Raw genomic sequence first — 20,376 nt, 5'->3', positions numbered from 1 at the left:
GCAGTCCACATATGATCTAAATGAGCAACCAGGTTCTGTCACCAGTCCTGATGTTAGTGTTCCCAGTACGTCATCTGGCCAAGGCGATGTCAAACAACAGAGTGTTTTCAAATTAGTGCAAAAAACAAAAACCAAAAAAAAATTTACTGTATTGAAGCGAAAAAGAAGTGTAACTGAGCAAAAGTTAAGTGACGATAAAAAAAAAATTGCAAGCATGCCATTCTACACACGCAGTGGCAAAGAGAGAATGAGGCCTTCACCTTTGGCTATTAGTGGCAGATCCCAAAAAGTTACCCAGCCTACAATTGGTGCACAACTACTGTTACGCGTCAAAGCAGAGCTGCAAGATAACAGTGAGGCATTACAGGAGAATATTTGCTCTGATTCACAAATGATAACAATCCCTGTGGAGAGTCCATCCAACAGTGGGATGTCTAATCGTGAGCATTCTGCTGATGTGTGCCTTAATAGCCCGAGTGTAGCCGGTGATACCCAAATTGAGGATGCCACTTTGGAATTAGAAGAGGATGAGGGGGAGATTTGTGTAGGCGACGAGGGCGCTAATGATGATGTTGATGATTATGATGCAGACAGATACCAAATTGCCTTTCTCAATTTCTATTTATATTCTAGATTATATAACGGCTGAATAGTTTTCTATTTTACTCCTAGTGGAGAGAGGATCTGATGCAGACAGATACCAAACTGCCTTTGTCCATTTCAATTTATATTGTACAGTATATAACGGCTGAATTTATTAGTATTTTATACAAGTGGAGGGGGGCCTAGAGAGACAGAAACCAAACTGGCTTTCTCCATGTCAATTAATATTGTACAGTCTATATCGGCTGGATTTTTTGGTATTTTATACAAGTGGAGGGGGGCCTAGAGAGACAGAGTGACCCCAAACTGTCTTTCTCCATGTCAATTAATATTGTACAGTCTATAATGGCTGAATTTTTTAGTATTTTATACAAGTGGAGGGGGGCCTAGAGAGACAGAAACCAAACTGGCTTTCTCCATGTCAATTAATATTGTACAGTCTATAATGGCTGAATTTTTTGGTATTTTATACAAGTGGAGGGGGGCCTAGAGAGACAGAGTGACCCCAAACTGTCTTTCTCCATGTCAATTAATATTGTACAGTCTATAATGGCTGAATTTTTTAGTATTTTATACAAGTGGAGGGGGGCCTAGAGAGACAGAAACCAAACTGGCTTTCTCCATGTCAATTAATATTGTACAGTCTATAATGGCTGAATTTTTTGGTATTTTATACAAGTGGAGGGGGGCCTAGAGAGACAGAGTGACCCCAAACTGTCTTTCTCCATGTCAATTAATATTGTACAGTCTATAATGGCTGAATTTTTTAGTATTTTATACAAGTGGAGGGGGGCCTAGAGAGACAGAAACCAAACTGGCTTTCTCCATGTCAATTAATATTGTACAGTCTATAATGGCTGAATTTTTTGGTATTTTATACAAGTGGAGGGGGGCCTAGAGAGACAGAGTGACCCCAAACTGTCTTTCTCCATGTCAATTAATATTGTACAGTCTATAATGGCTGAATTTTTTAGTATTTTATACAAGTGGAGGGGGGCCTAGAGAGACAGAGTGACCCCAAACTGTCTTTCTCCATGTCAATTAATATTGTACAGTCTATAATGGCTGAATTTTTTAGTATTTTATACAAGTGGAGGGGGGCCTAGAGAGACAGAAACCAAACTGGCTTTCTCCATGTCAATTAATATTGTACAGTCTATAATGGCTGAATTTTTTGGTATTTTATACAAGTGGAGGGGGGCCTAGAGAGACAGAGTGACCCCAAACTGTCTTTCTCCATGTCAATTAATATTGTACAGTCTATAATGGCTGAATTTTTTAGTATTTTATACAAGTGGAGGGGGGCCTAGAGAGACAGAGTGACCCCAAACTGTCTTTCTCCATGTCAATTAATATTGTACAGTCTATAATGGCTGAATTTTTTAGTATTTTATACAAGTGGAGGGGGGCCTAGAGAGACAGAAACCAAACTGGCTTTCTCCATGTCAATTAATATTGTACAGTCTATAATGGCTGAATTTTTTGGTATTTTATACAAGTGGAGGGGGGCCTAGAGAGACAGAAACCAAACTGGCTTTTTCCATTTCTTTACATATTTAACTATAAGTGTAGGGTGTAATATACATTCAAAGACGATGGCTGCATTGCCAATATGCATAGATGGAGAGGAAGACAATCTGTTTTGTGTGTAGAATAGGCCTACCAACGAAGAATTAAACTGTTTTTTTGGATGATTTATTACCTCAACAATTAGATTACTTGTCTCTAAAACAGTTGGAGCACTAAATTGGGTTAATTTAGGCCCAAAAACATGGATTTTCCCAAAAAATAGCAAAACAAAACCAAACAAAACCAAAACCAAAACCAAAACACGCAATGGCGGTTTTGCAAAACCAAAACCAAAACCAAAACACGACGGTAATCCAGATCCAAAACCGAATCCAAAACCAAAACACGGGGGTCAGTGACCATCTCTAATTATTATTATCATTGATTTGTAAGGCATCTCAGTGCTCCACAGGACTGTACAGTAAGGAAAACAGGACATACATAAAACAAGGACATGCAAAGTACATAAAACAAATGCAGACATGAGAACACGGTATGGAGGACCCTGCTCATTAGAGCGCTTACATTCTAAGTGGAAGAGGGTGATTGAGGAAGATCAATCTTGCAGCAGCATTTAGGATGGATTACAGCACGGTGGCTTAGTGGTTAGCACTTCTGCTGCACAGCACTGGAGTCATGAGTTTGATTCCCAACCATGGCCTTATCTGTGTGGAGTTTGTATGTTCTCCCTGTGTTTGTGTGGGTTTCCTCCCACAATCTAAAAACATACTAGTAGGTTAGTTGGCTGCTATCAAATTGACCCTAGTCTGTGTTTTTGTCTGTCTGTGTATGTTAGGGAATTTAGACTGTAAGCTCCAATGGGGCAGGGACTGATGTGAGTGTGTTCTCTGTACAGCGCTGCGGAATTAGTGGCGCTATATAAATAAATGATGATGAAAGTGGGGATACATGTGTGTCGGGAATGCCAGATAGCAGAAGGTTTCAGTAGTTGAGACGGGAGATGATGAAAGTTTTGTTAGCATGTTGGGTAAGAAAAGGGTGTGTTCTGGCAATGTATCTAAGGTGGAGAAGAGAGTCTGAATATGAGGAATAAAGCAGAATTATAAATACATTTTATTTTATGTTTACATATGTTATCTAGTAGGTATAATGTAAGTTTTCACTTTTTATTTGTTAAAAAAACGGAACAATGCTGTACAGTAAACAGAATAACGTAATTTGAATTGCTAAAGGTCAAGGCAAACCTGGAATTATAGAGGGGAGTTTCCAATGTTTGCCCCAATACCTGTTCTGTTAGTGCCAGATCAGGATGGTGATAACAGATTAGTATAATTACAAAATGAATTATTCTTTGAAAGCATTTTTTTATTTAATTAAGGTTTAAAATTATTTTTTTTCGGAAATTTATTCTATTTTTTAAACTGTAAAAAAATATATTTTTTTCATAAAGAAAACACAAAGCGGTAACAGAGATAGTGGCAGACACGCAAGGGAAAAGCAAGAGAAAAGATGAGACACACAAACATGGGGGTATGAAAAAGTCAGGGGTGGGCTGAGATAACAAGTGTATGTCAAGGACATGTTCCACTCACCTAAGTAGAGGTGTGGGTGGAATGTGCGCTGTTGAAACTAAATTTCCAGTCACTGCCCCCTGTATGGTAATTGGCAGCACGTGACCAGGGGGTAAATGTATCAAACTGATAGTTTTCCGGCGGGTTTGAAAAACCAATCAGATTCTAGCTATCATTTAGTTAGTACATTCTCCAAAATGACAGCTAGAATCTGGTTGGTTGCTATAGGCAACATCTCCACTTTTCAAACCCGCCGGGAAACTCTCAGCTTGATACATTTACCCCTAGGAGTCCCTCAGAGAAGAGGGAAGGAGTTGTGCTTTGCAGTAATAGGCTGCATGGCTCCATCTTGTGGCAGCCCCATAACGTTGCTGAGGCCTCTGTTGAGGCCTCAGCAACGTTACACACACACAAAGTGAACGCCTGCAGGTTTCCTTGTCTCTCTAAGAAACAAGCAAAAATCCAAACAATAATAAATATGAGAGGGAAATTGTATCTTCATGGTAGTGGTAATACTACCATTGGGATGTTCTGAAAAATCCATTACTATGGATTAACCATTTTTTGCCTTTCCAGGGAATCTTATCACTGCTTTCCACACCATTCTTCCCTTAGCATTGTTATTAGAATTATGATGGGTAAAGAAAATCTACACCAAAATAATCACATCACTATCAGTAACAATCAGGAAAAACAATTACATGAACTAGAGACCTATACTGACTACATGAGCTGTAACCACATGTACCTTAGTATATTGGTAGAAGTAACCAACTGATCAGCTAACCATAACATCCAGGCTACTCACAAGTTAAAAGTAGGGATGTGCACCGGCCACTTTTGGTGTCTCGTGTCTCGTGTTTTGTGTTTTGGATTTGGATTTGCTTGAGGTTTTGGGTTCGGATTTGTTTTGCAAAACACCTGACGAAAGGTTTTGGTTCGGATTTATTTTGAAAAAAACATAAAAAGTGCTAAAAACCAGTTTTGTGGAGTTTTTTTCACTCCTACGCTATTATTAACCTCAATAACATTCAATAACAATCATTTCCACTAATTTCCAGTCTATTCTGAACACCTCACAATATTGTTTTTAGGCCAAAAGGTTGCACCGAGGTAGCTTGAGCACATAATGCCAAAAAAAGAGGTACAAGATGGAATTGTTCTGGGCCCTCCCTCCCACCCCTCGCGAGATTCGACGTGAGACTTGGACGACAAAGCCTCGTTTTCATCTTTTTGCCCGCCGGAAATTTCCGAACAGTGCTCGGATCCCGTTCGGATCCGCACTGTTCGGGTGGGCTCAGATTAGCGGAATCCGAGCCCGCTCATCTCTAGTTAAAAGTGAGGATTAACTGCTTAGGCATTAATTCTTGTCTTTGCATTGCATGTCTAAATGATGGCTGTTTAATTACTGTTTAATGGATCATAGCTGGAACATAAACTTTATGGCAAGGCTTTCTTAATCAAATACTCATTTGTACACATACATTTTACCAGGTATCTCCTTATATCAAGAAATCTTTACCAAGTATCTCTCTTTTTTCAGTGGAAAAAGTAAATTATTGTACAGGATCAAAATGCACTCACCCAATATCCCTATTTTTTAGTATTCACTATATCTATGTGTAGAGGATGCTCTACTCAGAATGTCATAAACTTATTTACACTAAAAGAAAAAAAGATTCTGTTGTGGAGGCACTCTAAGGGTCCTAAGGAATATAGACTGGGTACACACTACAGAAAATTCCTCCTGAAGCAACATCTTTAACGACTTTACAAACGACAAAAAAGAAAAGTCCCGATCAGCATGCTTATTCATGTGTACACACTAAACACATTTTACACAATTTACCTTCAGATCTGTGCCCTTCATCTGTTATAACCATCTACTGAATAGATTGTGACTCTGAACATTCCATAGAGATCTATGGACACTGCATACACACTGCAGAATTGGAAAGACATTGTTTCATCGCTGAACAACATTTTTAGTTCATTTTAAAAATCAAATGAAACGATACGATGAGCTTTGGAACAATAATCACTCATCGCTGCAGTGTACACACTAATGTGATATTTAGCCGAACGGTCATTTATTGTGTGATTGGCCCGATAATCGACTGAAAATCCTGTAGATCTAAAAATACTTATAGGGGACAGTTTTTATATCTGTATAACATAAATGTTTTAAAATATCTTCTTTTATACGTTGGGGTAGTATTCCTCACATTTAAATAATGAATCATATTTTATTTTATTGAATACCATGAACATATAGGGAATAATCCATGATCACATTAAAATGGTTATTTTTATTAGAATTCATATTTTTTAAAATATATTTTCATATTATTCTATATGTCTTTTGTGCTCATCATCTCCTTCTAAGCTAATAATAAGTTACCCCTTCTCCTTTTATAATTATTATGATTACACACATCCGATTTTCCTGTGCCTGTACATCTTACCCCCTCATGCCCATAATATGGTTTTTGTCCAACATTGTCTTTGTGGAGAGTCCCTCTCTTTCTGTTAGTCAGCAGAATTTTGTGCTAAAAGTAATTAAAAATCAGAAAACATTGCGTCCTGAATCAATAACTTAACTAACGCAACTCAAATTCACCTGCAACATTACTAGCAGCATCCAGATAAATACAACACTAGTCCAGGAAAAAGAAAATGGGTGCTGCACCTAAATGTTTGCATAGCATTGACAGCAAAATGAGCTAATAATTAAAACTGAGATAACTGGTGTCGTGAATATAGAGAACTTACAGTAAGGGTTAACCCATCACATAATTGTGGGGTATAAGGGATAAATCATAACTGCAGTGTAAATATGTTATATCAAATTAATCCATTGATAAGTTTAGCTTATAAACTGTAAAATGTGAAGACAGAAAGTCTGTTGTATGCGTATTTGCACATTCCAGTGTGAGAAGATAGGAGTGTCACCTATGGCATCTTCAAAGAACTCTTACTGTGAGATATATCCTGACACAAGTTAATTTTTGGACACCTGAATAGACTTTGTGGGGATGGTCACAGCTGGACATCCTTGCAACCCAAGACAGCATTTTGAAGGCTTATACAGGTATATAGAAATATGAGCTTCAATGGAAAATGTCTTCATAGTTCATATTTTGGGATATCCGGGTGTACTCCATACTGAGGAGCAGAAATCACAACAGGGTTGTGAATGACAGGCATGGGTGGTATTCAGGAACAGTTAAAATCACATATCTTTGGAAAAGGTATGTCACATTGTCAAAATTTCATCATGTTTGGTATCAAAAGATGGACAAAGTCATAAGGATTTATTAATAATAAAATTAGGTCTATGTGACACTCCAAGTTAGGTCACATAGTAGAATGTAGTAAATCAGACAACATGCAAATAGTGATTGAAAAATGTGTTACAGGCCACAAACCCCTGGGGGTAGAAAGAGGTGTGGAACTGTCTTTAAAAGGCTGAGACCAGGCACAGCAAATTGTCAGACTTTTTGGGAAATCAATTCACATTGATAAGCTGTCCAGCTTCCAAGCCAATTTCCCTTAGACAGAAAAGACAATTCACATAAGAGCTACTCTGAATGTAACACTTTTATTTTTATCTGTTTTGCTTGTTATGTCAATCTATTAATTGTTTATTCATTATTTTTTATATCTGTATGCCCTGTACTTTTGTATATTAAATCTATAATTTAATATGTTGCGTCCTTGATACTCTAACAAATCCATTAGCCTGTTGAGAAGAATATAGCTCGACCAAGTTAGCCCTTTGAATGCCAGTGTGTGGTTTGTTGATACATTTGATTAAGAAGCTGTGTGTGCTTGCATTTACATTTGTGTAACAGTCTGGAGGTGTGAAGAGTTAACCCTTTGCTTGCTGGTGTGGGTCTTGCTAGTCTGTGGATAGCTAGAAGCCTTGTGTGCCAGTTTGGGGAAGTATATTGGGGTCCTATTGCCCCTATTCAATAGGTGGTGGCAAACCTCAAGTGTATGAGGTGTGAGCGCTGTTTGGGGGTGATTCAGTAGGTCAATAACCTGTGTGATAGGTAGAGAGAGACTGCGGGCTGGAATCGTGTCATCTCATATAGCAAACACCCCAAAGTCACAGCAGCTGGGAGCGTGTTTGTGACAACTGGTAAAACTGTATCTATTTCTCACCACACAAACCGACATACAGTTGTAAGCAGAATGTCATTAACCCCACCACCCCCTCCCTGACCCCCACGCTAGCCTTACAGGGAGCTACATACTGGAATAAGTTTTCAGGGACTTGAGAACACACATGAAAAACCTATCCTGGAAAGCACACAAAAACCTTCTACGTAAGCAAAATGGAGCATTTGACATTGATCCCACAGAAAACAGAAGAAATGTTTCTGTCATAACCAACAGAATCACACCAACATTTATGTCACTCCGAAGTAGTCCTGGGCCTTCTAAATGGATTACTTTAAAAATTCTGGCACTTCCAGATGCAGAATTAACACAGTTATGTTATAGGGCAATTGAGCCTCTGGAGTCATTGGGTTTCCTAAGATGACAGAATTTGTGGACAACAATTTGCACCTAGCAGCTGTGATAATATGAACTTGTTTTTGATCACAAAAAAATGCTTACTGTTAGACTATGGTTACACTTTGCCTGCTTTAAGAGAAATAGCAATTCAAACAAATGCCCCTGTGCTTCATGCATTAGCAATCAAGGTTTGAAGTGGCTTTTGATGGAAAATAATGATACCTATATCAAATCAAATACAAAACTGACACTTCTTTCAAAGTCCCATAGATATTAAACTCACCTGCATGTGGTTTAAAGATACCCAGCAATTATCAGGAAAGTCCTGCAACATGGGCACCAAAAACTGCAAGCAGCCATCCCAATGACAAAGCAGTAGCATCATGCCAATTAGATTTACAATGCGTACCACAGCACTTGCCAGGTCATATGTCATGTGAAAAATCTGTAGGAAAAAAATCTCAGATTTAACAAGAACAGCATGGGGCCATACAATGCACAAGGGACAATGGCAGTAATCAGATTAAAAGCATGAACAATCAGAGAAGTAATATAGGTATAATGTTGAGTGGTGACATGGAAGCAGGAATGGAAAGAATGAAAATACAAAATGCTACCATGGGCTAGATTTACTAAGCTGCGGGTTTGAAAAAGTGTGGATGTTGCCTATAGCAACCAATCAGATTCTAGTTATCATTTTGTAGAAGGTACTAAATAAATGAAAGCTAGAATGTGATTGGTTGCTATAGGCAACATCCCCACTTTTTCAAACCCGCAGCTTAGTAAATCTAGCCCCATGTGTGATTGTGACAATAGGATTATTAAAATGAAACAACCAGAAATCAACATGTATTACTTTCAATCGCTACACATTACAACTTTGCTTTAATTCTAGCACTATTACATCATTCAAGGAAAAAGTCACCAAGACTGACTTCCAAGCAATATATTATTATGCAATCAGACAGCACTATAAAAATGCATAACCCTACCTCCTCCCACTGGTGAATGTAACGGATGAGCCTGGATAGTCTCAGGAGTCGCAGCAAACTGAGTACTTTAGTGAAGCGGACAATTCTTAAGGCCCTTGCGGTCTTATAAACTTCTGAGTCAATACGTGTTTCTACAATAAGAAAAATGTAGTCCACAGGAATAGAGGATACAAAGTCCACAAGAAACCAGCTCTTTAGATAACGAATCTTGATACGTTGTGGCTCCAAGATAATTTCTGTATTGTCTTCTACTACAATGCCAGTGCGGAAGTTCAGCACCAGGTCCACAAGGAAGAAGGTGTCAGACACAACATTAAACACAATCCAAGCTGGGGTGTTCTCCTCTTTAAAGAAAGTGATGCCCACTGGAATGATAATAAGATTTCCTACCATCAGCAGTAACATCGTGAGGTCCCAGTAAAACCTGTAAATTAAATACTGTACTGTAAATGTATATAAATATAGAAGTTATGTTTGCATTATGATCCTATTACACATTGGTGAAACATCTTTAAATCTGTTATAAATAATATTGTAAAATATTTGTCAATGGCATACAGCTAATTCATTTTTGGAAGTAAACTCTCATGGAGAATGAAAGCTGTGGTAGAAAGGATACAGAAGGTTATCCTGTGTGTTTGAGGTGTCCTTCACTTTCAGGTCTTTGCAGAAAAAAAACAAAGCTGGGAGATGGAAGTGAAGTGTAGCGGGATGAAAGGTTGAGCGCAACATCAAACTAATCATTGTGGAACAAGGGCAGCAGTGCCAGAGCTAACTGTAAGGAGCACGCGCATGAAATTAGGCCATCGCCACTAATATTTGTTTTGCCGTTATTTTGTGTCACCTTTTTGTGTCATCTTTTACATTATCATAAGGTTCTATTTAGTTGGTAGAAATAATACATAAATGCAGAAATAATAAATAAATGGCATAGTGGTGTAAATTATTGCTGTCAATTTTCATAGTGAGGGCAACATACATAATCATCCTCACCAACCAGATGCTGATAGAAATAAAATTACAACATTCAATGAAGATGGCTTATAAGGAAGCAGATGATAACAAAGTAAGCCTGGATCCTGCCTGTTGGCTGCCAGTATGACATTCCACCGCTAAGCAATGAGATTTAATTGGTCAAATTGGAAAAGTCATAAAACATGCAAATACACTTACTCAAACAATCACGAAACAAAAACAGGGTTTTATATATTATTACGTATAATTAAAGCACAAACTAGAATAAATTGCAAAAAAAACCAAAGAAAACAAAATTCCTAATAAAAATATGGGGGTTATGGACCAAAGAAGAGAAGAAAAAAACATCAGGCAAGTTCTCTCCAAGATAAATCCAGTAAAAAAGTAACAATAGTGTGGTGGGCACTGGTCTGTGGGTTACACCTTATAAAATATTATTTGAACTGTTTCCCAAAATCATTGGGCAGGCCAGCTTTGAAAAAATTCAGACACTGAAATTGTTTTGTGTGTAGTGTGACTGGTCATTTACAGTCATACAATATGGATAGTTGTCAGAAACTCTAAAGCAAAAGCAGTATTAAGAAATAGCATACATCTGTAATGGACATGCTCGTCTTAACAGTACATGCACCAACGCACTACACCCAGTCCTCCAACACAAATAATGCACAAATCCTTTACAACTAAACATATTTTACCCCCCCCCCCCTCTCCAACCCAATATGGATTCCACGAAATCTTTGATTTCTCCTGCCATAAATTGTGCAATGGACATTTTATATAGAAAACTGCTGTTTTCTCTGCTTTAATGGCTGATCGTACTTTAATAAATAGACCCCAAAATACTCCATGTAAAGACGAATGGAAACGTGTAGTTTATGGTCTGCTTTAGCCACCAAATTATTGATATTATGCATAAAATGAATGTTAGATACGCAACTTCATGTCTCCACCTTCAACTGTCTCTATTTGTTCCAGCACTACTATACCACTAGAAGCTACACATAAATGCCAGTCCCCATTGGTGGCTTTAATATTGGAGGATAATGATTTCACCTTAGTGTGGCCACATGCACTTTCCCACCACCAGCTACAATTGTTATTCCTCTACCTTATGTATTAATTGTTCTCCACACCACTTAGACTGTGTCACTTGGGAAGGCCTATCTGTACCTTTGGTTTTATGCCGTTGAATGTAATTTGTTTGTATCATGATCCTCTCAATGTATAGCACTGCATAATTTTGTCACTTTATGAATAAAGGATGATAATATTAATGTCCCAGCATGCCATGTCAGCATGCTGAGACAGGTGAGTCAAAGGTTGCATAAAAATCATACTATTACAATAGTTTACTTAGTAGTTGAAGTGTTGCTGTGCAAGGAATGACAGGCTAATTATCTCAGGCATAAAAAGGTGAACAGCATTAAGGTGAATTTAGGTCTATAGTGATCCTAACTGTCTAACCAATTGGTGCGCAATGTGAGGAGTGATGTAAGCGCACTCTGCCTCCTAATGTGCTGAGTAGCTAGCCGCACCCTCTCGTATGATGCAAGGTGAGAGCAGGAGCCCTTCCAGTTACTACACTAGAGATGAGTAGTGGGGAAACGTGACTTCAACCACTGATATATATATACCAGTATAGCATTTGTGCGTTTGTGTGTGTATGTATGCATTATATGAACAAGACTTCGTGGAGGAGGCAGGTCACAGCCAAAATAGGAGAGAGGTGGGTTAAGATTAGCAGTGAAAAGGAGGTTTCAATAGAGAGCGTGGGATGTCCCTATTGAGAAGGCAATAGAGGGCGCTAATGCATGTATTCTGATAATAGAAAAAGTTCTGATAAGATACAAAGACAAATTTGCTTCTCCTCCAAAATGCTCAGAGCAGTTGCTGGAGCGAGTCTGCTACATGATCTATGTAAATAAGTAGTAATGTCGGCATCACACATACATCAATTATATCGCCTGGGTGTAATGTTCATTGAACTCCAGAGACACGTTTATTCTTAACAAGCATAAAATAGCTGTCTCATGTCTTGTATATAAGGTGAAAATTCTAAGTTTTTTTTATTCATCAACATTTTTGCCCTCTATAGGACCTTTATCAAGAAACAACGGTATATAAAGTGTGATGTTATATATCCTAGAGGAGTCAGTCGTTTGTAGTATTAACTACATGAAACTAGTGCATTAATTAATGAATAGTTGAAATGATCACACACAAACATTCTTTTCATTTACATGGTTATTCTTAAGCCAGTGGCAGGACATACATATGAAATCAGTTGCCTCTATCACATGTTGAATTAATAAATAATCATGATAAGTCAATACTAAGAAGAACTATAAAAAATCTCTATAAAAGAATAAGTAAATAACGGTAAAATTATACTCACTTTTGTCTGCAACTTGGAAAAGTCACCAAACAATCGATCTTGTGAGTTACCAAACAATACTAAATATACTTAAAAACATTATCTTATTCTATTAATATTATACTACTACTATTATTATTATTATTTACTTCTATAGCACCAATAATGTTACACAGTGTTGTGCAGATAATATGTAGTCATTCACAGTATTGTGCCATTGGAGCTTACAATCTAAATTCCATACCACACGCACACACACTAGAGTCCATTTTGTTAAAAAACAATTAACTTACCAGTATGTTTTTGGACTGTGTGAGAGGAAACTGGAGCACCCAGAGGCAACTCACACAAACTAACTATGATACTAACCCTGCTGATATTTTCTATGCACTTCAAATCTGTAAAGAAAGAGAACTGCTAGTTATAACTATATATAACAAGTGGCAGGTTTACCATTCATACTGTAGACAGGAATACTTTGCACTTCCCTTAAATGAATAAACATGCCATTACCAGAAAAATGTATTCACATGGCCTGTGTAACAAGTCAATCCATGACTGGATGGTGATGTCTTCTTCCCTAGTGATCAGCAAGTAATACATTCATTTGCTACTGTATTTCATTTAATTTGTTTCAGTGAACACATATCAATAATGATTTCATGTCATCAGGCAGGACATACTGTGTGTGGCTGACTTGGTGAACCAAGGTTGTGATAACAAGTGCTTGCAATGCTCCCATTTCTGAGTGTGGTTTATAATGTTCATGCAGCAATTCAATGCTTTAGGGCTCTCATAACCTAAATCCTCTCCTTAGTGTTGTCTCAAAAATGACATGGGAGTGTACCATACTCTAAACTGTACAAAGTGACATGGGAGCTATGGGGCTCACCATCTTTTTTCTTTAACATAGTCCGCAATTCTCTAGCTACATTACTTCCAAGGGTCATATATGAAATCCCTGAAACATCATGCCGCTGCCGCATCTATATTATCACCTCCAACTTTTGAATGACTTCAGGCTTTCTGGTTATCAGGGAACATAGCATTGTCATTGAACAAGCCTTACTATTGTAACTGGTATTCTTGTAGAAGTGATTCTAATTAAGTTATTGATGAGATTGGCTATAAAATTGGTATGGACAGACAATGGACTTTTCTAAACTGGAAGCTCAGCTTTTCAAATACAATGCAGGCATCCACTATTGTTCCTAAAAAGGCATAGTGAAAAGCTGGTTTTATAAAATTAAATTGTGTTTGATAAACTAGATTAAATGGGATGACCTAGTTTTCTCAATGCCCCTTGGCACATAATATCACACATTGAACAAGAAATAAAATTAATTTTAAACTATGGCTTGATATAGAAAAAAGTAGATGATAGCTGAGCAAATATCTATTTTGATTTCTCAAAAGAAAGAAACACAATTGAGTCCAACATCAGACTCAGCAATTTTAATCCTATGAAACTCCATCATATATAGTAAATGAAAGATATAAATCAACAATTTACATATTTGCAGCAAGAAAGTTCATATTTTCAATTTAATTTCTTACATTTTGCTGCTCCAAAACCTGTAGTCTAAGACAATTGCCTCACTTTCCATTTTCATGGATCCTTCCCTTTGTGAACAATATATGCTGGCATTACAAAATGCAAGTGTTATGACACATTATACTAGATTTAATACATTCAGATAGAAAACAGTTTTAAAATGTTTTTTTCAGTGCAAGAAAAGTACTGAATATAAAGAGTCAGGGTAAGTGATGTGATATGTATAATCTGCTATATTTTGCCTCGATTGCACCCCAGTCACATGTTGTTAGAATTTTATGCACACATTTTCTTATGACTTCTTCCATCAAGCTGACTGACAGACGATGGTACCTGTTTGGTGATCAGCAGCTCAGAGATACATTCAATATTCCGAAGTTAACACAAATGATACAAGTATGACAAGGGGCCCACTTTTTTTTTTTTTTCTATTCATTAAACATTAAGGAGCACCTATTTTATTTCAATGCAAAACTCAACAATTGCAGCTAGTTACTTGTACAGCAGCAGGGACTAAGATAGTGGCTCATATGGTTGCTACAATGGGGCCCACTTTTAAAACTAGAGGGTGGAAGACGAAAAGGTAACATAGATCCGTCCCAACAGTTGTGGTAATAGAATGTATTAATGGTACAAACATTTTGCTATCAATACTTGAAAATATTAACGAAAATCCCCAACCTGACCAAAAGAAACCCCACAAAATAGAGACTAGCTACACAGACAGTTTCTTTTCTACGTTATATATGTTTTATACATCTTATATGTTTCTGTGTATATAAGGGATTATCCTCAGCATTCAAAAGTGACCAAAGTTATCCTGATGTATGAAACATCTTCTAACACAATAATTACGACTACAATTACGCAATGGGTAAGAATGGGTTACACAGCAGCACCTCAAGTCACCGGGGAGGGGAGATGTGGAAGACCGAGCTGTTGGGGGATGGAAATATGAAGTACGCTGCGAGCCGTGGATGAGGATTTTAAAAAGAGGTTTGAAGGTGCGTTGTGCAACGAGAGATTACAGCTGAGTAATATATATACATATATCACACTGCATTGGACAAAATGTCCACTAGCTCTATGACACCAATCCGATCATGTGCAGGTAGACATTTCCTGGTGTAGATTTACGATAACTATTCATCGATACTGTCTACCAATAACTAGATACATATGAATGATTAACTTCTATTACCTTAAACGTTGTGCTATATAACAAGCACCCTTTAGAATGCTGACCTATAGCGCGGTTTACAAAACGAACGTGCTATAATATATCTGGAATGCACCAGGAAAGATGACTGACTGTGCAATTATTTCAGCACTATGGACAGCTCTATAGGTCAACAATGCGCCTCTGATCACATAAATTATTGTAGATATCCTACAACACTGTCCGTTCAGATTTTTCAGAGTAACCGAGCATGGGTTGAAGAGCCCACCTTCATACAAAGGAAGGTGTGTGTGTGTGTCTATTTTGGGAACCTGGGACCTAGAAGACTCACGATACATAAAATGCAATTGTGCGTGTTGCTAATAGTATTGCTCGTAAGGGTGCCAGACCGTCATATCTCATAGTGGTCCCTTGAGCGTTACAAGGAGAAGCCCAGCTGTTGTCTCCCTCCTCTACTTTTCAGCTGACACTTCATGCTTGCTTTTGATGAGAAAGACGTGTGCGTGCAAGAGACTATGCGGAGTAAAGACTCTTGGCAGAGTATATGTAATCATGTCAGCACTGTGTAATTCCCTAAATTCTTCTTTTAGGCAGCACCAAATGAAAATAACTATATATTTTTAACTCATTTTTAACGATCGGTTGTCTATTACATAAGCCAGTTTGTAGAGTTACACTAAATAAATGGTTAATTCAGTCTCATCCATTCTTCATTTAAGTTTCATCAGAGCAAATATACATCGTTTCTGACTACTGATTTTTTTCATATTGCAAAAGTGCATTTAGTACATAACTGTAATGGTAGGTATACTGATTTTTTTTTATATTGCAAAAGTGCATTTAGCACATAACTATTGGTAGGTAGAATTAAATAAAATAATGCAACAGAGCAGTTAGCTTGTTTTCATATTTTTAAATTGTGTAGTCCATTTTTCTCTTTACTTGCACTGATGGTAGCTCTAGACTTGTCCTTCTCTCAATTAATAGTAAAATCATTTGCATTTTTTTAAATAAAATGTTCTGTTTTTTTAAGGTTAAAGAATAACAAGTAAAGTGTAGTCTTAGCCTAGACACAGTTGAGGCAGCCATTTTATGGGCTGGACCAATATTCATGAGGACTCAGCTTATCAATTTCCTAGTCGTTAGAGAGATCATTGTGGCATGAAGGTGGTTTCACTAGTTTTAAGTCAATTACTACATAGAATATTGGACATGTAGATAGCAAAATATATGCTTTCATTGTGAGGAGGTAATGGTAAGTTTAAACTTATCAGTTTTCTGCACCACTTAGGGTTAACTGTTTATCAGACAGTTGTGACATTGATGCAGCAAAGTAAAGAGCTAACAATAGATGAGGATGAAATCATTTTGGAAATAGAGAAGATAGTGGGTATGAGGATAGGGGGTATCTTTCAAATAATTACATATACATGCCAGCTTAAAACTAGGATACTAACAAATTTAATATATGCAACAGGCATATTGATTACAATAAATTGCTACATACCTTAATAATAACTTTACTAACTGGGGGTAATAGTTTTAATAACATTATTCTGTGTAGTCAAAGTACCTGTCCTTGACTTTCCACTGCAACTCTAAAAATCTATGGCTTAATAAAGTATCATCTTGATACCTGATGACAGAAAGCTGAAGCCACATCCCACATCTAAAGACTGAGCCCTACTGCAATTTGTAACAGATCAAAAAGCTGATATTTCAGTGTGTTAAGCTACTGTGATATCAATAGCCCTGCCCTGTGTATGAATCCACCGATCCACATAAACTTGTTTACAGCAAACTGAAGCCACATCCCACGTCTAAAGACAGTGTCCTACTGCAATTTGTAACAGATCAAAAAACTGATATTTCAGTGTGTATGTATTCAGTGTGTGACAGCAATAGTCCTGCCCTGTGTATGAATCCACCAATCCACAGAGTGAATTTCCCCAGAGCAAGTGTGCAAGCTCGTTACACGCATTCCGTCTATACAAACAAGATTCATCCTCCTAACTTGGTAGCCTGAGGCAATCTGGTAAATCATAGCATGTTGAAAATGTTGAGTTAAGCATACATGCTTCAGCTTCTCGCGTGTATTATTCAGATCAGTAACACATACATCTAACAATGGCTTTATTTGCTCTTTAGCATTTAGTATGTGCCAAATTATACTGCATTTATGTTGTGACATGAAATAGACTATATAATACATGATGTCACTCAGACCTCTTACTCTATATTTTCTAAAGTGAGGTGCATGTTATGGTGTAGATAAAACCAAACAAAATGGACTACCTCCTGCAGCACTCATTTACTTAAAGCTATGAATTTTATTCATATAATGCTATACTTCTGTAAGTAGCAAAAATATTCATGCAGCTTAAAATAAAAGAGAGATAATTAAATGTTAAGTACATAGAATATAAGAGGTAATAAACATTTCTATATAGCTTATTTTAAGACAGGACGCACAGGAAAATACTCCAAAATCATAAAGATACCATTTCAAATGACCCATATATTTTGGGACGTATTTTCTAAAAAAAAAATCTGTATTGCAGTTTGAAAACATTTCTTTTTCTGGTTTTACAGTATTCCACACAATTTTCCTCCACTTGTCATGATATGAATTTTCATATTATGGAATTTATTTGTCTCTATTTACTCTGTTAGGGAATATATTTAATGTCACAATATGTATAGAGTAATGTTGAAATATGTTATGTTTTGTTTAAATGTTCTTTTTGTGCTGCATCATGTGTGTAAATTAAATTGATTTAGTAGCACAGCAATAGGTATTTTGTATACCCAAATGAATTTCACTGAACATTCTAATTTTCTGATAAATTAACAACTGATGTTCCACATTTTGTTCAAAAGATAATTTTGTACACAAAAGTCTTGTTGACAAGTCCCCAAACATTGCTGTTATTCTACATTTTCACTAAAATTTCACTGCCAAAAATATAAATTATTTTCTTTTTTAAAGACTCCTAATGTGGTAAGATGTTTGTAGTCTGCCTTTATTCTGTTTTGCAAAACATAGAAAAATGAGAGCTGTATAGGGATATCACATGTCTCATAATAAGCAGAAATGTATAGATGGTAGATGAGAAACAGGAGATGAGCTAGACATATTGTCCTCTCCATTTTGGCAGTTAGTAAGAAAAAGCTGGCAGGTCTTTTCTTCCTATGGAGTGGAAGAGATAGCAGGAGATTAGTGAGACATTTATTCTTCTGTTCACTGAATGCAGGAACAGGTCTAGCAAGGAAATCAGGCAACGGTAATAGGTCTTTGCTCTCATTATCTAAAGCATGATTCAAACCAACAATCAATGTAAGAACCCCAGAATGCATCTCCATCGGATTGGCTGCTCAGTCTTGCAAAGCTTGATGACTAGCTACTCTCTGTAGTGTGGACTTATAATGGCAGAGTTTTAGATCATATGTATGTGCATATTCATCCCCATATTGAGCTCTATTGCTATGTTCCGAGGAATGTCTACACTGCTCCTACAAAACTCTTTACAATTGGGTACTGAAGGAACAACGAACAAAAAGAAAAGCTTGTCATAGATTTGGCTAATAGATCTAAAACTTCCTCCTACCTCGATACCCTGTACCTTCAAATAATCATACATTTGAGGCAACTATATAGTAAATATCTGAAGGGACCAGAGCTAGTAGGCAATTCTAAGATATCCAATATTAACATTATACATGGTAGTGTAAACACTTCTTTAGAGTCCTGGGGGTAAATGTATCAATCTGCGGGTTCTTCAACACCCGCGTGTTCAAGCGGCGCTGCATTGTAAAGGGAAGTTAACCCTTTACAATGCAGCGCCGCTTGAAATTTAATCGCGGAAGAGGCTGAACACGCGGGTGTTGAAGAACCCGCAGATTGATACATTTACCCCCTGGTGTGGTGACTACAGTATTCCTAAAGATATCTCGTTACCATTTTGGAGTTAGAACTCTGGGGTAGGAATAAGACCTTATTTGCCTCTGTTTTGGGCTAGCAGTCTTATTAGCCAAATTATGTGGTCTGTGTTCTAATCAGAAGTATTTCTGGGATCAAAATTTAGGGCATCTACCAGGAGTAAGGGGTCCTTCACATTTTCCATACAGACATGTGAGTGAGTGGGCATTGCATCTATTGATGATGTCACATTTATGTTTTAGGTCCAATATTAAAGAACTTGAAAAATTGATTTCATATATAGTGGACCCATGGCAAGTAAATGGATTCCATGCTACAATAGAACTACAAGAACCCTAAAAGATAACTATCCAGTAGTGCAGCAAAAATGTATTTGCCTGCTTGTTGAGAGCTGGTTGAAGAGTGACTCATATAACAATATGACATTCAGGTGTTTACTAGACCACAACCTGTGTTCTTTACACTACTTACTTTCACTCTGTGAAGTTATTGATGGACCGTACTTTGACACTACATCTCACGCCCATGATTGCTATCTGCAGGTTTACTGATTCAGTATTGCTTGTTTGTTTTATATTGCATGTTGAACTAACGCACATTTAATGGTTGGTGTGCTTAATCCACAGTTGCCTTTAGCTAACATCTTTTATATGATTTCTACCTTAGTCACAATTACTTATGAAACATTAGCACGCATTAGCTGAAATGTTGGGCATCTGGGCCTGCCTAGGAATTTTATACATGAACCTAAGCATGTCTGCAGCACAGGGGCGAGCATTGCTGCCTTACAGTGCTGCGGCCATAGGTTCAACTTAGATGAGGGCAATATCTGTGTAGAATTTGTATGTTCTCCCTGTGTGTGCTCAGGTGCTCCCATTTCCTCCCACAGTCAATAAACATACTAGTAGGTAAGTGACTGACAAAATAAACGCAAGTGTGTGTGGTAGAGAATTTAACCAATGGTCCAGGGACTGATGTGAATGATTAAATATTCAAAATAAAAGTCTGTGTAATATGGTGGTGGTATACAAAGTCCCTATTCCCTTGCAGGGATCCCTGGCGAAAAACCTCCATTTCCTCTGCTCTTTGTGGGTAGTCAAGTCAAGCAGACCCCAAGGTTCCTCCAGAC

General features: G+C 37.3%; 1 protein-coding gene across 1 annotated transcript in view; it reads right to left on the bottom strand.

Moving 5' to 3' along the window:
- HCN4 (hyperpolarization activated cyclic nucleotide gated potassium channel 4) overlaps window positions 1–20,376 on the bottom strand; it is a 146,659-nt gene that overhangs the window by 73,751 nt on the left and 52,532 nt on the right. Inside the window, exons 2-3 of the mRNA XM_075208310.1 lie at window positions 9,221–9,644; window positions 8,512–8,673 (exon numbers count right to left, since the gene is read on the bottom strand). Of these exons, the coding sequence (XP_075064411.1) occupies window positions 8,512–8,673; window positions 9,221–9,644 (586 nt within the window). The remainder of the gene's footprint in view (window positions 1–8,511; window positions 8,674–9,220; window positions 9,645–20,376) is intronic.

This window comes from Mixophyes fleayi, chromosome 4 (genome assembly GCF_038048845.1).
Source record: "Mixophyes fleayi isolate aMixFle1 chromosome 4, aMixFle1.hap1, whole genome shotgun sequence".
Lineage (NCBI taxonomy): Eukaryota > Metazoa > Chordata > Amphibia > Anura > Limnodynastidae > Mixophyes > Mixophyes fleayi.
Note: the sequence above shows the minus strand (reverse complement) of the source record. Positions and strands in the feature narration are given on the sequence as shown.